Source organism: Crassostrea angulata, chromosome 6, assembly GCF_025612915.1.
Source record: "Crassostrea angulata isolate pt1a10 chromosome 6, ASM2561291v2, whole genome shotgun sequence".
In the NCBI taxonomy this organism is placed as follows: Eukaryota; Metazoa; Mollusca; class Bivalvia; order Ostreida; family Ostreidae; genus Magallana; species Magallana angulata.
In genome coordinates, this window is record NC_069116.1 from 18282858 (window position 1) to 18307545 (window position 24688).

General features: G+C 32.6%; 1 protein-coding gene across 4 annotated transcripts in view; it reads left to right on the forward strand.

Moving 5' to 3' along the window:
• The window catches only part of LOC128189747 (short transient receptor potential channel 7-like), a 68841-nt gene that overhangs the window by 5850 nt on the left and 38303 nt on the right, over positions 1–24688 (forward strand). For 2 of the 4 annotated variants that reach the window (XM_052861483.1, XM_052861484.1), the window contains exon 2: positions 17844–17936. In XM_052861483.1, the coding sequence (XP_052717443.1) occupies positions 17844–17936 (93 nt within the window). Of the gene's footprint in view, positions 1–17534; positions 17937–24688 lie in introns of those variants that run through there. The other 2 variants (XM_052861482.1, XM_052861481.1) reach the window with 2 other exon arrangements.

Sequence of the window (24688 nt, forward strand, 5' to 3'; positions counted from 1 at the left end):
TTCTAAATACCTGTTCTAAATGAATTTTACAAAGTGCTCGTGAGTTTGATACATGTATACTTATCCACTTTAGCCTGGTCTAGCGACCACCAATCCATTATAAGCTCCAGTCTTTGGTTAGAGTTGATGATGGGAATTAAACCTTTGTTCTGTCGCGAATAAGGCATGATGTGCTATTAAGTTGTATTTGGAATGACAAATCATTGGTATCTAATTGCTTGTTCTGTTTCTATCATAAAGATTTAACTCAATACAAGGTTAGAGCTATTGTTTTCAGAATCATTGAAGATTCAAACTCAAATGATAAAACAGTAAACTCTGTGATATTCGTTGCATTATTGTTTTACAATTGTGGGTGTCGGGTAGATTTCATCTAATTGATAAGAAGCATGTACTGGCAACATCGAACAATGGCATGCAGTGATCGTCATTTTATCAAAATCAGTAAAAACTTTGACAAAACAGTGGTTAAGATTAACGGCGGACACATTTGAAATATCCTTTTGATTGATCACAAATCAAAGGACATTTATTGTTTTCTCCAACAAAAAGGCTTTTTTCTTAATAGAAAACAAGTGACGTCTGCATTTTACAATGGTCAACAATTGTGAAACGAATTTCATAGAAATATTCCATGCAACAGTTGATAAAATATAAAAGTGTATGCATACATGTGTAAAGGAATATAATTTTCTTAAAAAGGTAGCTTGAATAAATATGGCATTAGAGACATTGCCTGTACAGTGTCAATGAAAGTTACTATCATAATGGCTAAAGTAACCTTTTTACATTAATAAAGTGATTTTTTATTCAAGATTTAAGAATTATCTTACTGATTTAAATGTACGTTCATTATAGTTGTATACCCTCATTGATAATACGCCAGGTCAATGTTTGGTCATCGACATTGCAATGAACATTGAACAATGAACATGAATAATGAACATGAATTTTTGTTCTTACTTGATCACAATGGCTTTATTCAAGCATAAATTTGTTCTTATTAAAAAGTATTTACAATGCAATAAATATTTGCAAGAAGTTTTGCATTTTAATAAAAAGACAAAACGTATTCTTGCAAGTATAGCAGCGTATATATTGGTTCAAATGAACCGGGTGTATCGGTGTTACCGAATACTTCTTTCCTCGCTAAGTATTGTATAATCAATAAATGCTTATGAGTCAATAATTGATGTAACGTTATATATTTCACGTACATTATCTTTGTACAGAAGATATGGTAGTACTTGTTTATCCTTTTTATCTTTTAATAACAATGCATAATACGCTTGTTAAAAAAGTTAGCTAGTTCTTCTGTAGACATAAGATCACCAATTTCTTAAATACTACTTTGGCTGCATGTATTGTCATTAGATACTAGTTACTGTTTTGTATGCTGGTATTGCATTCAGTGACTTTTTTTTACTATTGTAATCAATTTGTACCTGCATGTTTTCGATTCAAATTCAGAAATAACATTACAAACCTTTATTGTCGATGATATATAATACATGTATATCACATTTACTAAAATCTATTACAAGGGTGATATCCATATGCCTTATATTGTGGTAAATTTTGTTCTTACTTGATCACAATGGCTTTATTCAAGCATAAATTTGTTCTTATTAAAAGTATTTACAATGCAATAAATATTTGCAAGACGTTTGCATTTTATTAAAAAGACAAACGTATTCTTGCAAGTATAGCAGCGTATATTTTGGTCCAAATGAAATGATATTAAGTATAACGGTTAAGCTCTCATTAAACAAACTGAAGTCATCTTGGGAGTTTCATGCTCCCACAGTTTACCAGAAGCCTTCTCATTTCGCTGATGGAAATTCGCAGTCCTAAAGGAATTATCGGTCCCTGGTTCTAATCATTCCCGCTATGATACTTTTAGCTCTGAATGCGCAAAATGAGACTGAATCTTACACTTGTACATATGATTTGATAGCCAGTCAAAATCGCCCAGAAAAATAATCTACAAAGTGATTAATTTAAACAAAACGAAATTCTGGTTTATTTGACGTGAATGTCTTTATATCAAGTACTGGAGAATCATGCTATGTATTTACAACGTTTTTATGTTCATTGATTTTCACTAGTACCTACTGTCATGGAATCTACACCTTAGCTGACAATCTTATAATTCATTTTCAAAAAAAAAATGTCTTTCAACTAGATTGTACTCATCAATTAAATGGACTTAGACACAATTGAGATCATTTTTTCATTTTTTTTCAGGTCATCCGAGTAAACTCAGGTGACCTGTTGCTATCCGTTTTCGTCCGTCGTCTTGCGTCGTGCGTTAACAATTTTACATTTTTAACTTCTTAAATACTACAAGGCCAATTGTTACCATTTTTGGTGTGAGGCATCTCTATGGTAAGAGGAATCTAAATTGTGAAATTCATGGCTCTACCACCCCCGGGGCACCATAGGTGGGGCCAAATATGCAAAAAATCCAAATTTTCAAAAATCTTCTCTACTGCCATACATGTGAGGAAAAAACTGGTTGCATGGTTATGATGTCCATGAAGCCCTCTACAAAAATTATGAAATTCATGGCCCCTGGGTCATGGGTTCTGGCTCTAGGTTGGGGCCTATATGGCCATATGGTAAAAAATGTATTAAATCTTTAAAAAATCTTCTTCTCTACTCCCATGTATATTTGTTAAAAACTAAATGCATGATTATGAAATCCATGAAGTTTTCTACCAAAATTCTGAAATTCATGACCCATGGGTCAGGGGTTCAGGCTCTAGGGTGGGGCCAATATGGCCATATAGTAAAAATGTATTAAATCTTAGAAATTCTTCTTCTCTACTTCAATATGTATTTGTTAAAAACTAAATGCATGATTATGATATTCATGAAGCCATCTACCAAAATTGTGAAATTCATGACCCCTGGGTCAGGGGTTCAGGCTGTAGGGTGGGGCCAATATGGCCATACAGCAAAAATGTATTGAATCTTTAAAAATCTTATTTTTTACTCCCACACATGTGGACAAAAATCTGAATACATGATTATGATGTCCACTAACTCCTCTACCTATATTGTGAAATTCATGGCCCCTGGATCAGGGGTTCGGGACATGGGGGGGGGGGCAATATGGCAACATAGTGTTAACGCATTTAATGTTTAAAAATCTTCTTCTCTATTCTCACACATCTTTATGAAAAACCGACTTCATAATTATGTTTACAAGGAAGTTCTCCCCTAAAATTTTAAATTTCATGTCCCCTGGAGTATAGGTTTTGACTCTAGGGCAGGGCCAAAATGGATGTATAGTTGTTAATGCATATAATGTTTAAAAATTATCTTCTTTACTCCCACGCATCTGAAAGGAAAACTGAATTCATGATTTTGTAGACCAGATCTTTAAGTTTTTTGCCAAAATTATAGGTGTCATAGTTCTTTTTAAAAGATTTCAGGCAGGGAGGTGGTCGTCATTACAAAGTTTGTCTATGGGTTATATGCTACTCAGGTGACCGTTAAGGCCAATTGGCCTCTTGTTTTATGTAAAAAATGGTTTACTTGTGAATTTTGAATGATTGACCAAAATTGGAATATTAAAAGTTACAAGCGAGATACAGTGTTAAGAAATCATTGTTATTTAACTAACGCGCGGTATTTATTTTGTCTGCACCGCATTGCTGTGACCGACGACATCCAAAAATAAGCATTCAATACTTAAATCAACAAAAGAAAGCATATACCAATGAAACACATATTATACATAATATAATTATATAATTAAGTAAACAATAAAAAGACTTGAGCTTTTTCACAATTTTTTTTTTCAAACTCTGTTTCTTGCTTGTTACTCGATATTTCAAATTTTGAAGAAGCATTAACAATACCAATATTAACAATTCTAAACATTAAAAAGGGAAAAATAAATTTGATAGTTTGAGCTCAAACCGTGACCAAGTCTCTTTTGGTCAAAGCTCGAAAGTATATGAACATAGAGTGTTTTGTTTTGAGACCTTTATGAGTTATTCAATTGACCTTTACAGCGTGCGAACACTCCCTCATTGTCATGTATTGGTATTGGAAAACTGTCATCTTTTCAATAGGCCATGCATAATCCAGTTCTGCTCTGACTAGGTAGAGGCACTTGCTGTGGAAGTAAAGTCCCATGTCGCGAATTGTATTCCCGGTTTCTGAGTTTCAAGGACCACATCTCAACGATAACGGATCCTTCTAAGGGACATGATAAACTATTGAACTATTGAAAATGATGTATACTAAATCAAGGTTTATTTGATATCCTATAAACCATTTAATTATTTAGCGTTGTTTTGACTTTAAGGAAATTGCTCATATCAGGTGACCCTTACAGCCCACGGACCTCATGTAAGACATAGCAAAGCCCTGATCTATTTGTATAGCTAGGATGTTACCGCACTGTATTATTCATATTACGTTATGAAAGAAGAAAACACTTTTAAGAAGTAACACCTCATATATTTGTTTTTCGTAGATTTTCTAAGAGCTGGTGGTAATGAAAATATCATGTTCTGGAAATCAACGACAGGATGATAACTTTCCCGATGGAACCGGGGGCGTTCAGTTTATTGCTAATAAACAGCATTGTTACTGTTGGTTGTCTCTCCTTTCAGTCAATATCTGCTCTTTGCGCAAAATGGATTTGTTTATAATTAGTCGTGGTACATTTTAAAAGCTATTTTCATTTATTTGTACGTTTTATTATAGAATTTTTTTTCGTTGGTTAAATATCTATAGAAGAAGAAAACATTATTTTCTTTTTGATTTTACTTATTGGTCCTGAGATTATATGTTAAACCTTACACATGATCTTTCAGATAAGGCTAAATAGAATTAAAATGCGTCCAAAGTTGATAAAAGTGACACATTTATATCTACAAAGCATTAGGAGCATTTCGCACCCAGAATTCAAATTAATTATCAACATCCCAAAAAAATAAGTTACGACCAATAACTAATTCAATATAAAACAAAAGATAATCAAAACTTTGTAGACATCCTAATCTTTGACAGACACATTGTTAAATATTTCCCTATTCTAATTCAACCCCCCCCCCCCCCCCCCAAAAAAAAAATGTGTAAACCATTCGTATATGATTCAAAAATACAAGAAATGTTCAAATTACCCCCAATTTGCCATAAAAATAAAAGCAAATAGGGAGATTATTTGGAGCAATATGATTTTCTTATTTAAAAAAATATACGTCATTACTCTTTAATTAATGTTTTATGCATACATTTAGAATAAGGGAGTAAAAAGTTAAAATACTTCATGCTGAGAAATATTATCCAGAGATCTGCGATGTTGATACTACATTATTATTCATCCAATATAAGTATAAATTACTTCAGACTAGACAATAAGAAATCACAATAATACACATATAAATTGATAGAATCAAAATAATTTTTAACTGTCCCAAGATTTTTGCTTCATTATTAGTTATTCATAAATATCCCTACCTTTGCAAGCCAAGGGTTTGTGATCTCCAGGAGCGGCGCAGATCAGAAACCCTTGGCTTACGAAGATGAAATATTTCAGGGTTCAAACAATATTTATTTTCATACTAGAATGAAAATTTGTTTGCAGGTTTTTGTATTTGAATCTCTCTCTCTCTCTCTCTCTCTCTCTCTCTCTCTCTCTCTCTCTCTCTCTCTCTGACTTGTTTGGCGGAAAAAGCGGCTGTTAAATACAAATCTATGGAGATTTGTATTGCAAATGATATAAAATAAGATCTGACTGATAGCATTTGAAAATTGTGTGAGGTGTTCCAAAAGACTTCCGAATGGAAAAAGATAAATCTTCATAAGAAATCTGTTTTTCTTTCCTGTGAAAATCTCTGAGTGAAAAAAAGATCATGTTTTAATGAAGGAATTCAATTGTATTTCTTTTAGCTGTGTACGTTTCTATAACATTGTCAAAATGTGATGGAAACAGTAACCTGGGGCAGACTATACTCTATAGCATATCAGGGCCGGGCTTGAACAAATTTAACAAGCAATAAGATTAGAGTTCAAACAAAACAATTTATGAAATGACATGCCAGAGACGATGAAAGGGCATCTACTGATCTAGCCCCATTTATATTCGCTTCGCCCTCCGAACGGTTACACCGTAAAACATATTAATTTATTGCTTAAAAAATAATTTCTTAAAAATTTTGACAGATTCAAACTCATGATCTGCGGTTCAGAAGCGCATACTTTAAAGCAATATGAGCTGCAATTTTGATGAAGAATTTTTTTTTAACGAAAATGTTATTTTCTACTACAAAAATGACATAAATATCATGGTTTTTAAATTTCTTTTAGCCAAATTTTTGTGAAAAGGGCCGTTCAGGAACTTTCATTGGAGCGGAATTGAATTATTGTTGTCCTGTACAAAAATTGATTTGCTATATGTTCCTTAGAAGAGATCTCTTTCCTCTGACAAAAATTAATGATTTTTTCCAACCTTATTTATCATAAAAGTTTAAGTTATATGCAGACTTATCGTACTAGCAGGTATTTGCAGCAAAATTAAATTCTACAAAATACAGCTCATATTGCTTTAATAAACGGTTTAACAAAACATTTAAATCGCCATCTTGTGACGTAGTGTCTTAAAAAGTATAAGTGTAGGTGTTGTGCAATCTCTACCCAGAGTTATCGTTCCTGCTTCGCTCCACTTATACTGTAGCGCAGCGTAATACGCCCTCTGGTGAGAGATTGGGTGTTGTGAGATACCTTGAGACTAAATGAACAACAAATTTGCCATCAGGTCTGTCAAAATTTTTAAGAAATTATTTTTTAAGCAATAAATTGTGAGTTTTTCTTCATAGAAAATGAACTTAAAACTTTCCATATTATAATATATGATGTAAATATATATTCATATACAGAAACATAGCTTATAACGAGAGGAAAAACTTAACCTAAACGAGTAAAATGTAACAGGTAAACTTGTAAATATCACTGAAATATTTCCACCCTTTGTTCACATTTATTTTACTGCTATCGTTTCCGTGGTACTGATGACGTCACACGATATTAATTCAGAATCTTTGGGTGTGGCATCATTTAATGAATATCAGAAAAATCCATATTGCATAAGGTGTATTTGTTTGGAATCAAGGTGATATTCACTGAGTGCAAAAAGTTTCCATTCAATCAAACCCAATACACGCCACCAATATACTAGACGAACTAAGTAAAAAATAATAAACTGTAGCTTGGACAATCACTCAACATATCATTCATCATATCTACAAATAGATTAATTTTTTTTCGCTGAACCGTGTACTTAATATTCTAGTGTGACGTCTTGTTATTGGGTGTGAATGAATTTGTAAGGCAGCGTGAAGGGCCGAATGGAAGAGCCAGGCGAAAAAAAAAATCTTATTTGTTCGGACGAATTAGCTAATTTGTCTCAACAAATAATTTGTTCAGACGAATAAATCCTAATTTGTCCGAATAAATCTCAATTCGTCCGAACAAATAACTAATTTATCCGAACAATTAAGATTTTTTTTTCTGCAGTAAATTTTATTTTGGCCAATTTTTTTTTGGTGCTGCCTTTTTGTTACCACTATCGAGCGCCTGCAAGTACGTTGGTCTACATTTCTGGAATAACAAGCTCGATTTTACGGTCAGACATTCTGTGAAAACTATATAGTTAATAGACTGCAAGGTGACAGTTTCGCTTTATCATAAGAATAGATATGATCTGAATTCTAAAGGTCTAACCTGAACATTAAAATCAAAGAAAACCGTAGGTCATATAACACCGAGATTGTAGAAATCAACGGGTAAAACCTACTTTAAAGTTATAAATACCACCCACCAAGCTAATAAAAAAAGTTTTCCCTTTTTGACGGAGAAGCCCGATTGTTACCGTCTTCCTTGGAAGACGGTATAAAGAGTTGAAATAATTTACAGTCTCCGGGTTGTGCACTTCCTTTCCTTTGTGATTGGTAGAAAATACATGATGTGAAAATTTACATTTATTTCATGGGATGAAATACTGTTCGGCGCAAGGGAGATAATTTTCAGATGATCTTTTTCATGTACGACTTAACAAATTTCGTAGATTCAAATCTTAAAAAGTGAGAAAACGAAAAAGCAATACAAATTGCTATGAATAAAATTCAGCCTTTGGTTTTCAGGTCCAATTAGTGAAAGTAACATTCTATAATATCTATTGAAATTATTTGTTTTTCTGTTTATTCAAATATTTATACAAAATAGAAAAAAATAGATGCGGTATGCCTAATATCGGTTAAGTTAATTGCACCTTAGATAGATAAACGCAGTGGTATAACTTTGATTTTATAAAAATAATACGAGTCTACGACCCTACCTCTTTGATAACTAATTGCTGTTAAGGGTTTGTTCTAAAGACGGTCAGCTTTTTAAAAAAAGCTAAACTTGTTATAAACAAAGAAACGACTTTCAAGCGGGAAAGTATTGCGTCGGAGCACAAGCAAAGATAATTTATCATTGGTCAGTTTGGCTTGAGTCTATTATACGGGAAAATCCGAGAAAAAAAAAACGACATTCACGAAGGAAATTTAACGCCGAATCACAAACGAAAGCAAAGAGCAATGACTACTCAATCAAACCAAACAGACTTTCCTATGAACTGTATGTACAAAAAATGTCTGCATGCAACGGTATACGTCTCAACTATCTTTTTTTTTAGAAAAAGGTTTATATCTTGCGCATAACAAGGAGAGCTAGGTTTATTGCATTTTTTAACATCGCCTGTCTAAATTAAATTCTCAATATGATAAACTCAGAGATTGATCTCATTCACCGATTCACGTTGATTATTTCAATTGATTCATTTAATCGTAATGTTAGGGTTGAATTTCGCTCGCTGTGTGTTTTTATTATTTTCTTATTTTAAAATATCCAAAATATAGTGAAGATGTGACTATCTGCTTTCTTTTTTTTTCTATTGTTAAATTTTCTAAAAACTTGTGGGTTTTTTTTTACGGTGCCTTGTATGTAATTTCGTTTTTCTTCTAAAGAAATCTTTTAAAAAGAGGAAATTTTAGATAGATCGGTGAAATTTTTTGCCTTCTGTTTTTTAATAAGAAATAAAAATCAAATTACTTTGAAAACAACTAATATTTCATGTTCAATCTGCGGAAAAACTGCAGAGTTTTGTTGCAATAGGTATTCTTAATATCGAGGTATTCCGAGTAACTTCCGAATGTTAAAGATGTCCGATTTTCCCATTATAAATATCCGTAAGAAATCTGTTTTTGTTCCTTGAATCTTTTTCGAGTGAAAAATAATTATTCCCAATGAAGATGAATTGGATTTTTCCTTATATTATTCAATTTTTTTTTTATTTTCAGTGGTAAAGGATATTTTAATAAAAATCGTCCAAATATGCTGCATAGATATCTTAGGACATGGTACAGACCTTGCTAAAGCCCCTGTCACACTGTCACGATTTATACACGATTGCCTACGAATTACTAAAAGTTAAAAATCATCATTATTCGTCAGGTCAGTATTGCGATTATTCTACAGACGGTGATTTTTTTCGAGTCTAGTACGACTCGACTACGGTGTCTGCTCAACAATGCACGATGTTTGTGCAATGACAGGTAGAGTTGTGGCGATTCATGTACCAATTGCAGCGATTAAGTAACGAACGCTGTAAGATCTTCCTACGAACAGGTAGGATGGAAGACGATTTTTATACGATACTCTTACGAATGAGTACAAAAATGTACGATTGATACACGATATTACCACGAATAAATACGAGTTTTTACGATTATATACATGTATCTAAAGTATTAATTTATTAAGTGATTATTAAACAAATTAATGATTGCATTTTTGCATAAAATACATGTAATTAGTACCTGGAAATATGTTTTAATTTCAAATATAAGATGAATAAAGCAATCAGAGTAATATTCACATAGATTATAAAAATGTATTAAAACACGTGCAGTTAAAAGTAAATTTGTGAGTTAAGATTACCGACAAAATACATATTGTGACAATGTTTGCAATTGTGAGTAAAATTGTTTTCATAATTTGCTGACGGGCGTTTATTACTGTATTTATAAACGAAATAGAAGATCATGATATTGTTTTAGTTCATGAATTGTTTAAATAATCATGAAAGTGGCAGCAGTAATGTTTGATTCATTTCCTGAATAGGATTATCAATGGAGAACAAAATTCATTTTTTAGAATGAAGAAATTACAAGTATATGTAAAATTTCAAAAGAAAAGATTTTGTAATAAACGTACATAATTGCTTAACGATATACTTAATAATAAAAAAAAAAGAATACTATTGCGAAACACTAACTAGTCTCCTAATTTCGTACTAACTCGTAGTTAACTCGCAAGGTTCTCGTATTGCACTCGCCCCTAATCGCCTGTCTTCGCATTGTATTCGCTTCAAATCGAACTACATTCTCATTCACTAGTAGGAGACACGGATGAACTCGTAGAATACTCGGGGTAGATCGTAGGATATTCGTAGCATCGTAGGTACGACGAAGTTTCGCGAGTTTCCTACAAATGTAGAAGATTTTTTGCGACTATATGCACGAGTGCATTGCGAGGGTCGTGCGAAAGTCTACGAATACTTAAAACTCATACTGTGGGCACGATTGTTTTGAACATGCTCAAAACAGTCGCCGTATTTGGCGATTTGCTGAGATGAAGGTAGAGAACCCACGACTATCTCTACGATGAACCCCGAATAAGTGCGACTATTGAATTCGTACACTATCGTAGTTCAAAATCGTGACAGTGTGACAGGGGCTTAATGTACGAGGTGTCTCAAAACGCTTATGAAAGAAGAGTTCTTGACTGTAATTAAAGGGACATGGTCACGATTTTTGTCAAATGTTATTTTTCAATTTTTATTATTTACAATGCTATAGTAATGCATTTCTCATGATCAAACAAAATAAAAGTGTCGGTCGTAAAATTATAAGCAAGATACAAAATTCAACCAAAGGTTTTAAAAAAAATTGTTTTGTAAACGAGGTTCGTGTCTTGTTTTTGTTTACATTGGTTCAATATACCAATAAAATTCTTTTTTATCTGATTTTCCTATCTGCTAATTCGTTTAGATAAATAAATAAACAATTGCTTGTGTTTTTTTTAGATCCATTTAGGACTAAACATGGAATATTCAAATTACAGAGAATTGTGTTGTGAAATATGTATCTCTCTTGTAATTCAACGAATGACACTCAAATTTTGGTTGCCTACTAGAGATGCTTTATTGAAGCATTGTAAACATAAAAAAATTAAAAATAATTTCTGACGGACCACGCCCCTTTAGTACTGTTACCTTCTTGTATGGAAAAATGAGTAATAAGACTTAACCCATCGGAGTATTTCATTGAAAACAAACAATATTTCCATGAGGAAATCTTCGATTTCTTCCCTTCCACCAATTTCAATTGCACTCATTTGACAGGTATGTTTATATCTGTTAAAGATAGTCAAGAAGTATATGAAAATGTTTGACTTTAAAATTTTGACAAGGCGTTAAAGATACCGATATTTACTATTCGAAACATTTAAAATGGAAAAATAAAATGTTGGTTTTAATTTTGAGCTCAAATCGTGTCTATGTCTCTTTAATTATGCTGTTCTTATGCTTTTGTTTTTTATAGAATGGGTAACTTTCAGGAATGGTTTGAAACCGTTCTTAGATTTGGATGGGTAATCACTTATTTGTTATCTGGATATTGTTCGATTCTACTGGTTTTTTTTGTTTCATTTCCTTGATTTTAATTAGAAATATTCCTCTATTTCTGTACAAAACATAGCCAAGGAGGCAAATGGTTGAGTAAAAATTCGAAAAGCTTTATTTCGTGAATTATCAACCAACCATATAAACTGTGTAGGATATTTAAATGTTAAAATTATAGTATAATATATACTATAGATCCAGTCCTGGTTTGTCTGTGCACATATCGCTTCTGTTGTCTGATTAAAAGTACAGTTTTATTCCAAAGGACATAGTCAGGATATTAAAATCTGTCGTTAAAAAGGCTGAATATTATAACTATTGATTTTGAAGACACAAAACGACAAACGCGGTTTCTTAAGATAAACTACAGAATTTTCCATTTACATTGTAGCAAAAATTGGAAAGGGTTTGTATTCATCTAGGCATGGGTTTGTACATCTAGATATCTGTTTGCATATGGTCGTAGGAAGAATGTCGATCTAACGAGAGAGATAAAAATTAAGCTATTATGAGATGAGCTGATTTTTAAGTGGTAATAGTTATTATTTAAATAAGGAATACTCTTAATATCAACAAGATTTTGTCTTGAGAACAAGACTTTAATTTTGATAGGATATTTAAAAAAATCAGTGTTGAATTTAAAAACCTACATGTACCTTACTAATAGAAGTTTAATAAATATTTATGGTTTTTGAGATAAACAACAAGTAAGGCTAATCTTTTGCAACCGATTTTACTGTTAAATTCTTTCCTTGTTATGTTTTTGGGAATTTTTTAAATCACACTATTTGAAAAATGCTCCTGTCGACTAATCCGTGCGCCTGTCGACTAATCCGTGCGACTCTGAGTAATCTTCATAGAAAATGTGATAATGAGTAGCATTGTAGTTCATAACCTAAAACACTTGCAATGTTGACATTGGTTATCTTGCTATTGTTTACATCTACAGAGTATTTTCTCTCCAATTTCTATTAATATTTGATTTTTACTAAAGAGCAAATTATTTCTATCATGCTGTCAGCCTTATCCATATTAATTATTATAAGTAATATCGACATGTAAAAAATCTGCATATTTTAATACGAGTAACCGGCTAATCGATATGAACGAATTGCGATTAACCGTTAGCTATTCTGCAATCGATTGCCAACCCTGAATTGTAGCAGTGTTTAGTTTAGTACGTGACAAAGCTTATTCAAATACCTGTAAAATTAATGTGCGCATTTTTACATCATGTCTTGTTTTACACTTTTTGGGTAGACTGAGCGCGATTTTTTCGTATTCAATCGAAACTTTTCTACATTGAAGCACGGACTGCGGTGTGGCAACGCACCTTTGAAAACATTTTTCAAAGTGCGTTAAATTTTGGTCCAAATCAACGTACTTTGAAGTATTTTTTCAAAGTGCGTTATTAGTGTAGACCAACATTTTTTTTACATCATGGCACTTAACGCAACCGAAAAAATGAAGCGACACGGCGATCCATTTTTTCAGCAAGGGAGATAATAGCGTCAGATGGTATTGACAAGGACGTTTCTCATGCGCTGATCCATACTGGATGAGCTTCCTACATAGAGCATTAATCCTACCACTGGATTCAGTCCCTCCCAGAGGCCTGAAGAATTGTGTTTGCCAATTTATTAGAGATCAGATACAAATGTATGGACTTATGAAACAATTCTTTGAAGGGGATTAATGCACCTGCCGCGGCCATTGAAAAGAAAAACAAAAAGATTCAATAGGGCACGTATATATTTCATATTTCTTCCCCTTTCAACTTTTTGGGTTACAAAGCGATGATTTTTCCCTTAAACAAACTTAAAATGTATTAATAAAGGTTAAAAACGTTGTTCTAACCCAGTTAATGATGTCTAAGTACAAGGTCGCTGCTTTTGAATTTAATTCAGTCGTTATATAAGTTTCAGTTTTTATGTGGAGTAAAGAAAATATTTTATATCATCAAATAATGAAAACAAAATTATAAAATGGATCATTAAAAGAACTTATTCATTTTTGAAATCCTATCAGTGGCGTCGGAAGCAAATTGAAAGGGGGGGGGGTCTAGACTGATCCTCAAAAAAAGTCTTGACTAGCAAAAAAAACAAACTATTTCCCCAAATCATGAAAATCCTAATCCGTGGGAGGGGGGGGGGGGGGCGGATGGCAAGTTTACCTATGCCTCTAACTTCTCAATATTCCCATCTTTTCAAGGTAAATATATGAACACTTTTCTTTGCTGCGAGAAAACGTGGGGGGCTGAACCCTCTATAATGCCATGTGCCTAATGGTTAGGTTTCACTTTGCAAAAAAAGACATGAAAGTATCCCGGATGATTACGTCAAAACATTGTGCAAGGTGTCCCGAGTTGTTCTGAATGGAGAAAAGATGAAAACATTTCCCATTTTGAATCTCCGTAAGAGATTTGTCTTCGTTGGGGAACTTCCTCTGAAATTCTCCGAGTAAAAAACGAATGATGTATCAAAGGAAAAATCTTGGATTTGATTTCTTTTCCTTTTATTTATTAGAATTATATTTCATTTACAGGCATGTTTATTTTAATTAAATATCATCAAAATTGATGGAATTAATATAAAACTTCGGACATACCTTAGTACATATGATCATTATGTAAAAAAATTGGTTGTTCCTCTTTCGCAACGGACACTTTATCAACGGTTATATACCTACTGCTGTTAGTTTCAAAAGGATTATTGAAGATGGGTTCATGAAGATGTGATTATAAGCAGTAAAATGCTTTATTTAGGGGTTTATAAATGCTTTGAGGGAAGCTATCAATGCTGAAAAAATCGATTTTCTGTAATGATCGTCAACAATATGGCCGCATGTAACACAAAAACTTGTATTGTGTTATAAGAATCTGTAAGCAAATGACATGTAGCACATTTCAAAACTATTTTTTGATGATAGATGATTGAACGGCCATTTTCATTCAATACACTTCTATATCGATAATTCCTGAGGCTGTCATGAATAAAAGATGGATCCTCCGTAAAAGCTAGCACCCAGTACTAATTACAGATAAAGAGTTACTGTACATAAGAAGGTATATTTCCATGCAAAAAACGTGGCATGAGAAATTCGGAGCTGTAAATACAATTAAGGTATTCGATGTATAATGAATGAATATTGATTTTGAATCATTTTAAGATAGTTAAATATGTATCGATAGATAAGAATGAAATTGAAATAAACCAAAACTTACATGACCGACAACATATAATTAGATTTTGCACCTTAAACTTTTTTGAAGAGTTATCTTTCTTTTTTTTTAATATCTTAATATAGAAAAAGTTTATGCATATATTCATCCAGAGATTGTCATGAATTACAAGTTACTTTTTACAAATTATTGATAAAACATGTGTTGCCCATATTCTTCAATCAAGTAATAATTAAAAATAATTCAAATTTCCTTTGATGGGGCATTTTTATTTAATAACAACTTCAAAATGATATCGAGGTGAAGAATATTGGGCCATTATATTTATTCAGTACAAGATGTGGTCAAATTATTTGTACCTTGAATTTTACATTGAAGTCTATAGGCAACACATATTTTATAAGGAAATTGTAAAAAGCAACATGAAATTCAAACAAATCTCGTTGTGAATATATGCACAAACTTGATAGTTTGACAAAATTAATTTTTCTTCTTTCCATCAAGGAAAGATTACTCTTTGAACAAGTTGCAGGTGCAATATGACCGGCTCCTTAATTGTAGTCAGTCATGTGAATTTGGTTTATTTTATTTTCATTGTTATCAATCAATGCATGTTTAACTTAATAAAACAAAATGCGAAGTTGTTCAAAGTCCCTTCATTATAAAATGAATACATTAAATCCACTGAGAATTCACTTATTCATCATGCTAGAGATGTAAATATTCAGGTATAAATGACTTCAATCCGTTAACATTTGATGTCCCAGTAAAACGTTCCATAGCATCGTTAAAGTTTAATTTCATTCAAAGAGAAAGTCTTCCCATGACATTTTTAATTACAATGATCTAATTAGCAGGGCTTGTTGAGAAGTGTTTATGCGTGCTTAATATATTCAACCGTCTCAAAACCGTTCAAGGTGACACCCTGATTGCTGGCTAGCAGTTTGGTCATTCGTATTTTTGATATTATATTCTAACATCTATTAAGTCTAACATACCCCTAGTCCATGAAATTTATCGTAGCTACTAGTCGTTTAGCTGCAGGTCTTTAGCTCCCGGTCTGAAAAAAAATCGGAAGGTCGTCCATCCGATTTTTTCAGACCGGGAGCTACAGACCTGCAGCAACAAGTCGTTACGAAGATAATAAAATCGGGAAAGGAAATTCTTAGTTAGTCCTGGGTGTATCTGTGTTTTGTGAGTAAAACCATTTTGTGAGTAAAACCATTTCATTGGCAAGCTTATGGTTGTTGTTTTTTTTATTAACGATCATATGCATGTCTTATTCTGGTCGTAAGACACTCTGCACTTTACCGGTATGCGTCAAGATTGAACTGCATTATATAAATAGTCCCTGTTTGGGAGGCCACTAGTAATAGTTGAAATTGACACCCCGAGAAAACCATTGTCACCTTCCCAAACAGACATTATTTATTTCATCATACTGAATGTCTTAATTTTAAAGAAAGTTTTACTGGTTTTATTAAGAAATGACGTAAATTCTACGACGAACCGTACGCGCATAATTTATGCGCATGAAACAATTCGTTGTGTTACCCGTTGCCAAGTATGTTGCTAACGCTGAAGGTAATAGAACGAATTACTAACTGCGTCTAAACCAATCAGATTTCAGTATTTAACATGAAAGTATAATAATAAATTTTATGACTTTCGTAGTATTTGTCATGAAACTTAATTGCTTTAGATAATCTAAAACCTCAGCTGAATGGAGATCCTCTTCTATAAAAAATAAGCCTCCATTTCATCTGCATTGGTCCATAAGTTACTTAAAGTAAAGGCCTTGTCTGTTTAACGCACCGGTGTGTATGTATAACATCATTTTTGAAAGTTTTGAAGATGGACAAAAGGAAAACACTTACTTCACCCGAATACTTACATATAAGTCAAAGGGGGTAAAAGGGTCAAATGGAGTCATTTTCTGACAACTTTCCCAACAATGTTTAGGTGCCAGTGTGTTTGAAAATTTAAAGATTACGGAAAGATTTGGTTGACAGAAAATGCAGACCTGCCCCCTTCCCCCGGCCCCCCTTTTGTGCCTATTTGATATTTCAGCTAGCCTACTGGTGTCCAAGATCTTTTCTGATTTATGTATACAAATTTAAACAAAAGTGAATTGTAAAAATGGATACAGTCCTGTACATAATTATATGATTTTTTAAAATGTTATATATATATATAACTAGAGTAACAATAAATATTCATTATTCGGTATTTTGCAATAGTTTATTAGTAGTTTAAAGATAAATCAACGAACTATTATTATTTGTTTATTTAACATTAACTTATTAATTCATTTCTCTTTTCATTCATTTCTCGTTTTTAATCGAAATTTGTATTTTTCGATGTAATATAAAACTCAATGCTTTTCTGTTGAAAAAGTCGTCGTGCAAGCAATATTAATATCAATTTGATAAACTCACGGTAGCTTATCTGATACCTGAGCATGGGAGGTGACACATTTATAAGAGTTGTGAACCTATTACCGCACACCCTTTCATTCCTAAAAACCCATCACGTGGAATCGATATTACTTACAGATAGTTGTAATACGGGCGTAGCTTTTATCAAGATACAGATGAGATTATTCTGTGGGTTTTTTCCCGAGCTCTATATCTCGTTATTTGTTTTTACTTCCTAACTGTTCACCAACATTGTTGAGGTGTATACGAGTTGTCAGGTATTGATGTTTAGACGGTCGAATGATGATTATACTGGAAGACATTGAAGGAACCCAAACGCCGTAACACAGATAGGTCTCTAACTGCAATACCTGAATCAGTAGCCAAGTAGCCGTCAAATATGGATAGGCATCCCCGGGTGATTAAAAGTCACCGCTCCGACCCAACTAACCAACGCAATAAAAATATGTTGGCTGTCATTTCTCACATTAAATTGCAGACGATGTCCAATTCCAAGAAAAGGATATGGAGAAGAAGGCCCGGATCAAGTCGGTTAAGTTTCATGTCCAATTCCTCCATGGATACAAAAACAGTGAGTACCTCTGTAGATTCTATATATAGTAGTTTAGGAAGAAGGTGTTCGATTGCAAAAACAACTGTATTCCACGACAATATCAAATCTTTCTAGGACGTCATATTTCATTTCAAAAAGATTCAAATTATAAATTCAATTCATCAGATCAGTGCGAGGTTTCATTAAATTGCTTGATGTAGTGAAACGTTTGGGCTGCGAAAATTGAACGTAACGAATCTGCCTTGAGGACTATCATTTTTTTAAAAACAGTGGTCGATTTGGATCTATTTCTGGTTGTAAATCTTACGTGAATAACAAGAGAATACTTTGCTGATTAGTATCTGTAAAGAATTAAAACACGAGCTTGCTATTAGAGATGAACGAACTTAGTTTCAAAGATAAAAACATTAAACTAGAATAACGTTTCCACAATGGATAGGGATTTTTTTTATTGGTTTTACTTCGTTTGCGACAGTACAAATTAATTATATTAGTTGAAAGATAATGAAATGTTTAGAGACATGTCATCTCGTAACGAAATTTTGTACGTAGTTTTCCTTTTTAATGCATACCAGTTCATCATTATTTTCCCTTTAATAAATCAGCTGAGCCTTCATGTCTAATAAGGTTCCTATAATGGACACGAAATATACAATCTAAGTTAATGTCAAAACAACTAGGACAAATAACATGATTTGTATGTAGTCGTAGTGAGTTGGTTATTACGACTCGCGTTTCATCAAATGTATTCGCCTTGTTCAACATAAATTTTTCAAGCAAGGTTGTTATGTGTCTCTCCTCTGAGACGTTTGAGGGTCTGGTGACTCGTCTGTATAGTGACTAAGAGCCGAATCAAATCAATATTCATAACACATAAAATTGTTCAAAATATTTTTCAAAGGTAAATTGCATTCAATTTATGCATAAACTTTTTGTCAGCGTTTTCAAATTAAATATTTAAAACCTCCCATTCTCTCTGTTTAAAGCAATAAGAGCTGCAATTTTTATGCTGAAATTTTTTTTTCACAAAAATGTTATTTTCTACTAAAATGATCAAAAATATCATGGTTTATAATTTCTGTTAGCCTTATTTTTGTGGAAACGCTGTTAAGAAGCCTTAATTGAAGCAAAATTGAATTATTGTCGTCCTGTACAAAAATTCAACTGCTATATATTCATTAGAAGAGAAATCTTTCTTCTGACAAAAACAAATGATTTTTTCAAATCTTATTTATCATAAAAGTTTAATATACATGCGGACTTATCATACTAGCAGGTTTTTGCAGCAAAATAAAATTCTAAGAAATAAAGCTCATATTGCTTTAACAGTTGAGGTTTAAACATTAAAAATTCCACGCTTCATGGCAATGTCAAAGTCAACTAATCAGTAAATGTCATTGCATTTCATAAGGATAAAGGTCAAACAAATGGAGGCATAGTTGCCTTAGTTACCCAACGTGGATACAATCAAAACAATGTAATTTGTTTACACTAATTGGTTTGATTTTTATCACGTCCAGTGATGCCGAATCATTAAACTTTTCGCATTTGTTCAAATTGGACCCGTAAGTCAAGCATCTAATGTATAAAGGATCTGTTATACATGATACCAAAATATTTATTTATAATGTTTGTGTATTAGGTTTCAATATTTACATTTTCCAATGTCTTTGTCCTTGTGGTGACACTGCGAATCAAATTTTTAAATTGTTGTCCAATACGTTAAATCAATGATACAAATAACGTATTTGTTATAAACGGTTTGCATAATTATATGGAAATAGCGTTAAAATGACTAGAATGTTTGATTTAACGACTGGCTAGAGTTATATGAATATAAGTAGTAAGGAATCATTTTTGAAATAATAGTAGGCGATCAAATCTGGTTGGACGTGATCAGATCTATTTTAAACCATTCAGGCTTAATTGGATTTGATCACTACAACCGTAATAAATTACCCAATAAGTCATTATATAAAAGACTGATTTCTTATTTCTTAAAATATGTCGTGCATAATAGGATTTCTACATCCCCCCTTCCCATAAGTCATAATATTTAAAGACTGATTTGTTATTTCTTGAAATATTTCATACATAAAAGGATTTTTACCCCCCCCCCCCCCCCAACACCCTATGTGAAAGGATTGACATTCTTCTTTGTGTGGGAATTTCGTGGGAATCAATCAAATAACAACGGATTGGCATTCCTAACATACCATGAAACGCAGTACAAATTCCTTTTCTCACATTATTAATCAACAAAATAACGTTCCTATGGACCAATCCACGAAAAAATGACATCGCGAAATATTTGATTTCGTCTTGATTAAAAGTAGTTGCATTTGGTCAGCTTTTGCTGGTAACACTGTGACAAATCCCCCTCAGACAAATAGAGAAATTTCCCTTTTTTAACATATTAAAGGTACGTAAATCTGAAGTATAACCACAAGAAATGACAGATGTATTTGTGTTCTTTTTTTATTATGAAATTGCGAAATGTGCGATCTCCAAACTTTGACTGTTTGTTAATCGCTGATTCCACGGAAACGATCAAACTGATACATGTGTTAAATCTGCTTAGTATGCTGCACACAGCGTTCGTTTTTGAAAAATCAGTGTATTTTTCAGTAACATTTACCATTGATAAATAAAATCACTTACAACGCAAAAGATGATTACAGAATTTAGCAAACCCAGCATTGGGAAATGAAAATGAATGGGAAATACTCCTATATTTTTAATGATGCTTTAAGAACACTCGGTTTAAATTTGAATCGCCTCTGCAATGATATCTATTCAGAAACATAAATCGTGATGAAAATCATCGATTCTAACGAAATATATCCCTAATGAGATCAATTTCTGCAACGACGTTTAATGAAAAAAAATTAATTCCTTCCCAGTCCCTCTACATGGCTGGTAATATTTGCTTCTGTTATATTCAGGTAGTTAATGCATATTATGAAGCTAGAGCAGAATATTCATCAAGACTGCGTTAAATTCTCAAAGAACTTTTTTGTTTCGCCCATAGTCGGTTGCAATTTTCAATTGTGACCAAAATGTCACAATCGGCGGTCTTTTTGTGGATTGCATTTTTATTGTTTTTCTCGTCCAACAAAAGAAGAAAAATAGATGCTTTGGGAGCTTTAAGGAGGTTTATTTAATTAGAATGGAGAATGGAAATATGTTCAGGTCCCTTCTATTTACCATACCTATCGGGAGGATATGGTGGTGGTATTTCTTTATTTCTTTATTTACAATTTATTAAGAAAATCGTTATTTACAAATTAACCCAGACGATGTGTTTAGATAAAACAGACACGTAAGGCAAAATGATGTTCATTAGTCCCACCATTGGTCACGCCCATACTGGATAGAAACCCTTACCCTCCTTTCATTTGGAATCGAGTTTTTATTTTTGCTTCTACGGATATGAAAGAGCATAAAATTCTGAAGAAAGATTAGTATGTGATCCAAAGAAACGTGAATAAGACTGGAAGTCGTTGTACATTTGTATGTATTGAAAGTTCTTTATGCCGGATACATCATGTGAATCAATGAACTTAGATCATTGTGCGGGGTGGATGATCGAGGTGTTTTTTTTACACTACAGGGTATATTTATCTCCTTAAAAGAAGAGCTCTGAATATATTCAAATTTCAAAGCTAAAATATATAATTTTTTCTTTATCAAATGATATATAAAAAAAAATCATATTTAAAAAGATGCCCATTGGCCGTATGGTTAACCTGAAAAAATAAAACAAATTCAATAAAGTTTTGATGGTATAATATGCATATCGCGACATTTGAATTTCATCGCTTTCAAACTAACGAATTGGGCTAATTAATCTAAATAAACGACCATAAACTTCATTTTTAATGAATATAAAATTGTTTTATTTTAAAAATTCCGATAATTGAAAAACATGGGATATGTCCTTTAACTTCATAAACACTTCTTGATAACTGTCTCCTTAACTCTCTGTGCGACAACAGTAGTTGTATTTTCTGTTGAGGCCATATTCCATACAAGCACTGCAACTGCTCCATAGCAAACATAATCAGCCACCTATGATAAATATTGGATTGACGTGCATTGCTTTTTATAGAAGACCTGTATTTATATAAACAGACACTCAAAGGTAACAAAAGTAATTACTGTGTTTCTACGAAGCCATCCTTTGCCTTTCTTTGGGATCGATGGTCGGGGAAATTATACATTTATTGCACATGTGTGAGGAAGATATAAGGATTTATCTTCCCATAAATATCTTATTCCTGGAGATTTTCGTCGAAGGGAAATGTGTTTTTTATGGGTGAAATAATCTTTGAGGTTTTATCTCTTTAACCATTGTGCAATGAATGGTAATTACAACGAATAAAATATTCCGTATGTTTATACACATTATAATTCACAATACATTCTGGCATTCTAAAACTTTCCTCCATACATGACATACATATTGAAATTCTAGGGAAAACCGCATAACACAAAAGCATAAGAATTGAATTGAATTTTTTTTATCAAACATCTCAATATATTTACACTCACTTTCTTTCCTCCTATTAAATTGCATTGATAGATTTGAGTGACATTTATGCATAACACAGAAGACCCAATCACCAAATCTGGTGCGTGTGAATACATTCAGTCTTCCTTCAGAACATGACAGACTCTCCTCCCGACTTCAAACCGGATCACGACATGATATTATACATGGGCTGATTAATATTTCATGGATGTAAATATATTTTAAAGATTTAAATGAATTCAATTGATTAATTTCTTAGTATACCAAAGATAAAATCATCTAATTACAGAGTGAAAAATAAAATTGTGTTATTAGAATTTAAAAGTCTGTGCACTATTTTTGTCAGCATAATTCGGCTGTTCCAATGGTTCTTCCGTTAATTGCGCATTACTCGTTGTATAAGGCCGAGATTTTTTTTAAATAAATCATATTTCCGGAAAAAGAACAAATGTTAATTAAAAAACGTAAATATAAGCATTAAATCATTATTTTTTGAAAGATGTGGTCACATAACTGCAACGGTGTGTGCAAACAAATTTTCATTTGTTTTGTATGCACACACCGTTGCAGTTATGAGACCACATCTTTCAAAAAATAATGATTCAATGCTTAATTGACAATCTGTGAGTGGTTTAAATTAGGCGAGTGTTATCTCTCTTTTTAAAGAAACAGTAGATTGTAGGGATCCTTTGTTCATAACAGGTGCAACGTTCATAAGGTACGTGTATTTCATAAGTAGACTATGAAATATATAATTTATTTATTTTTTAATCTCACGATACAGCAACATTTCAATACAAACAGAATCAAACTTTTTCAACAGAAGAGACTTAGTTTAGAATGATAAGTGTCGTTATGAATTTCTTTCACAGCCACCACCCCGTCCTCCAATCACATAAAAAGGTCGCTTTGAATCCATATTTAGTCTTTTTCATTAGTCAAATTCATTTTCCGTCAATCGCTTGCAAATGAAAATTTTCAATATCGTTTAAAATATTACTATGCCTATATTGACCAAACTTAGTAGGAGTAAATTTTTTTCATTCCCCAGAGGCCTCATACTTTGAGTAGAAAACTGCAAAATATGCAGTCTTAATAACATTCTTCATTATTTCTGGTTTCAATGAATTCGGTAGAAATTAAAATAGATATAAGCAGGAAGGCTATGACAAAGTCGTATATATTACAGAACAAAATTGTAATTTTGACAACGACGAGTACTGTAAACGTACGACATTTGGCTGTGTATTATATTTAGCTGTTTTGGCGGAATGTGGCTTCCGCTAAATCAAGTACATCACTAAATGCCATGTATACATGTATAAGAATAGTCACATTCAGGGGTACGCTAATTCAAATCTACGCCGACTTGTTCATGAACTAATTTCCGCCAAATATCGTATAAACAAAATATAATTCGTTAAAAGTATTTCCGGTTGTATTTCAGTACAAAGAGCACAGTTAAATAAATACAATTTATTTGTTTTCTTTTCAGTAGACATAAATTTTAAAATGACTGTTATAGCCTTTGATAGACCGGGATAAATAATGTCTGAATATATGGGTATTTTATCTTTAAGTTAAGCTTAAATATTTTCGTAATAAACTTAGTTCTAGTATGTTTAAATATTTTGATTGGAGAAAATGAAACAATTCCTTGCTCAAGGAGAACGCAGACCATTAGTTTTTGTTAAAACACAGTTAACGTTGAAACCTAATTATCATAAAGATTGTGTGCAAAACCACAGGGGCCAAGCCCGTTTTAACATTAGTTTCAATGTATCCATAAATAAAGAAAGGGGTCGAACTCTGACCCAAATAAAAAACCACCAGCTCGCTTCAAAAGCCTAATAAATCAGTTAATTTTTAAAACACTCGCAATATGCATGTATTTTTCGGAAAAGTAATGTCTGAGATACACTCATGCCGAATTTCAAGTTGATGGGTCTTAAAATAGCGGAGATATACGTCATTATTTTCTCGAAGTCGTTAGTTTCTTTTTACTCGGACATTTACCGGTCCAGGGCTCACGATGGGATTTTGCCTCTGACAACAGCAGTATTGCAACAAGTCGAGAAACCGTCGCACTAATCTTTGAAAATCTTACATCGAATGCACGCTACTTACATACAAAAACTCCGATAAAATTCCTTAAATACTCTCCATATTGAACTTTTATTCTGCAATCACATTGACTTCTGACAGGGCCAGCCATTTTGACGTCTTCGAGAAAGAC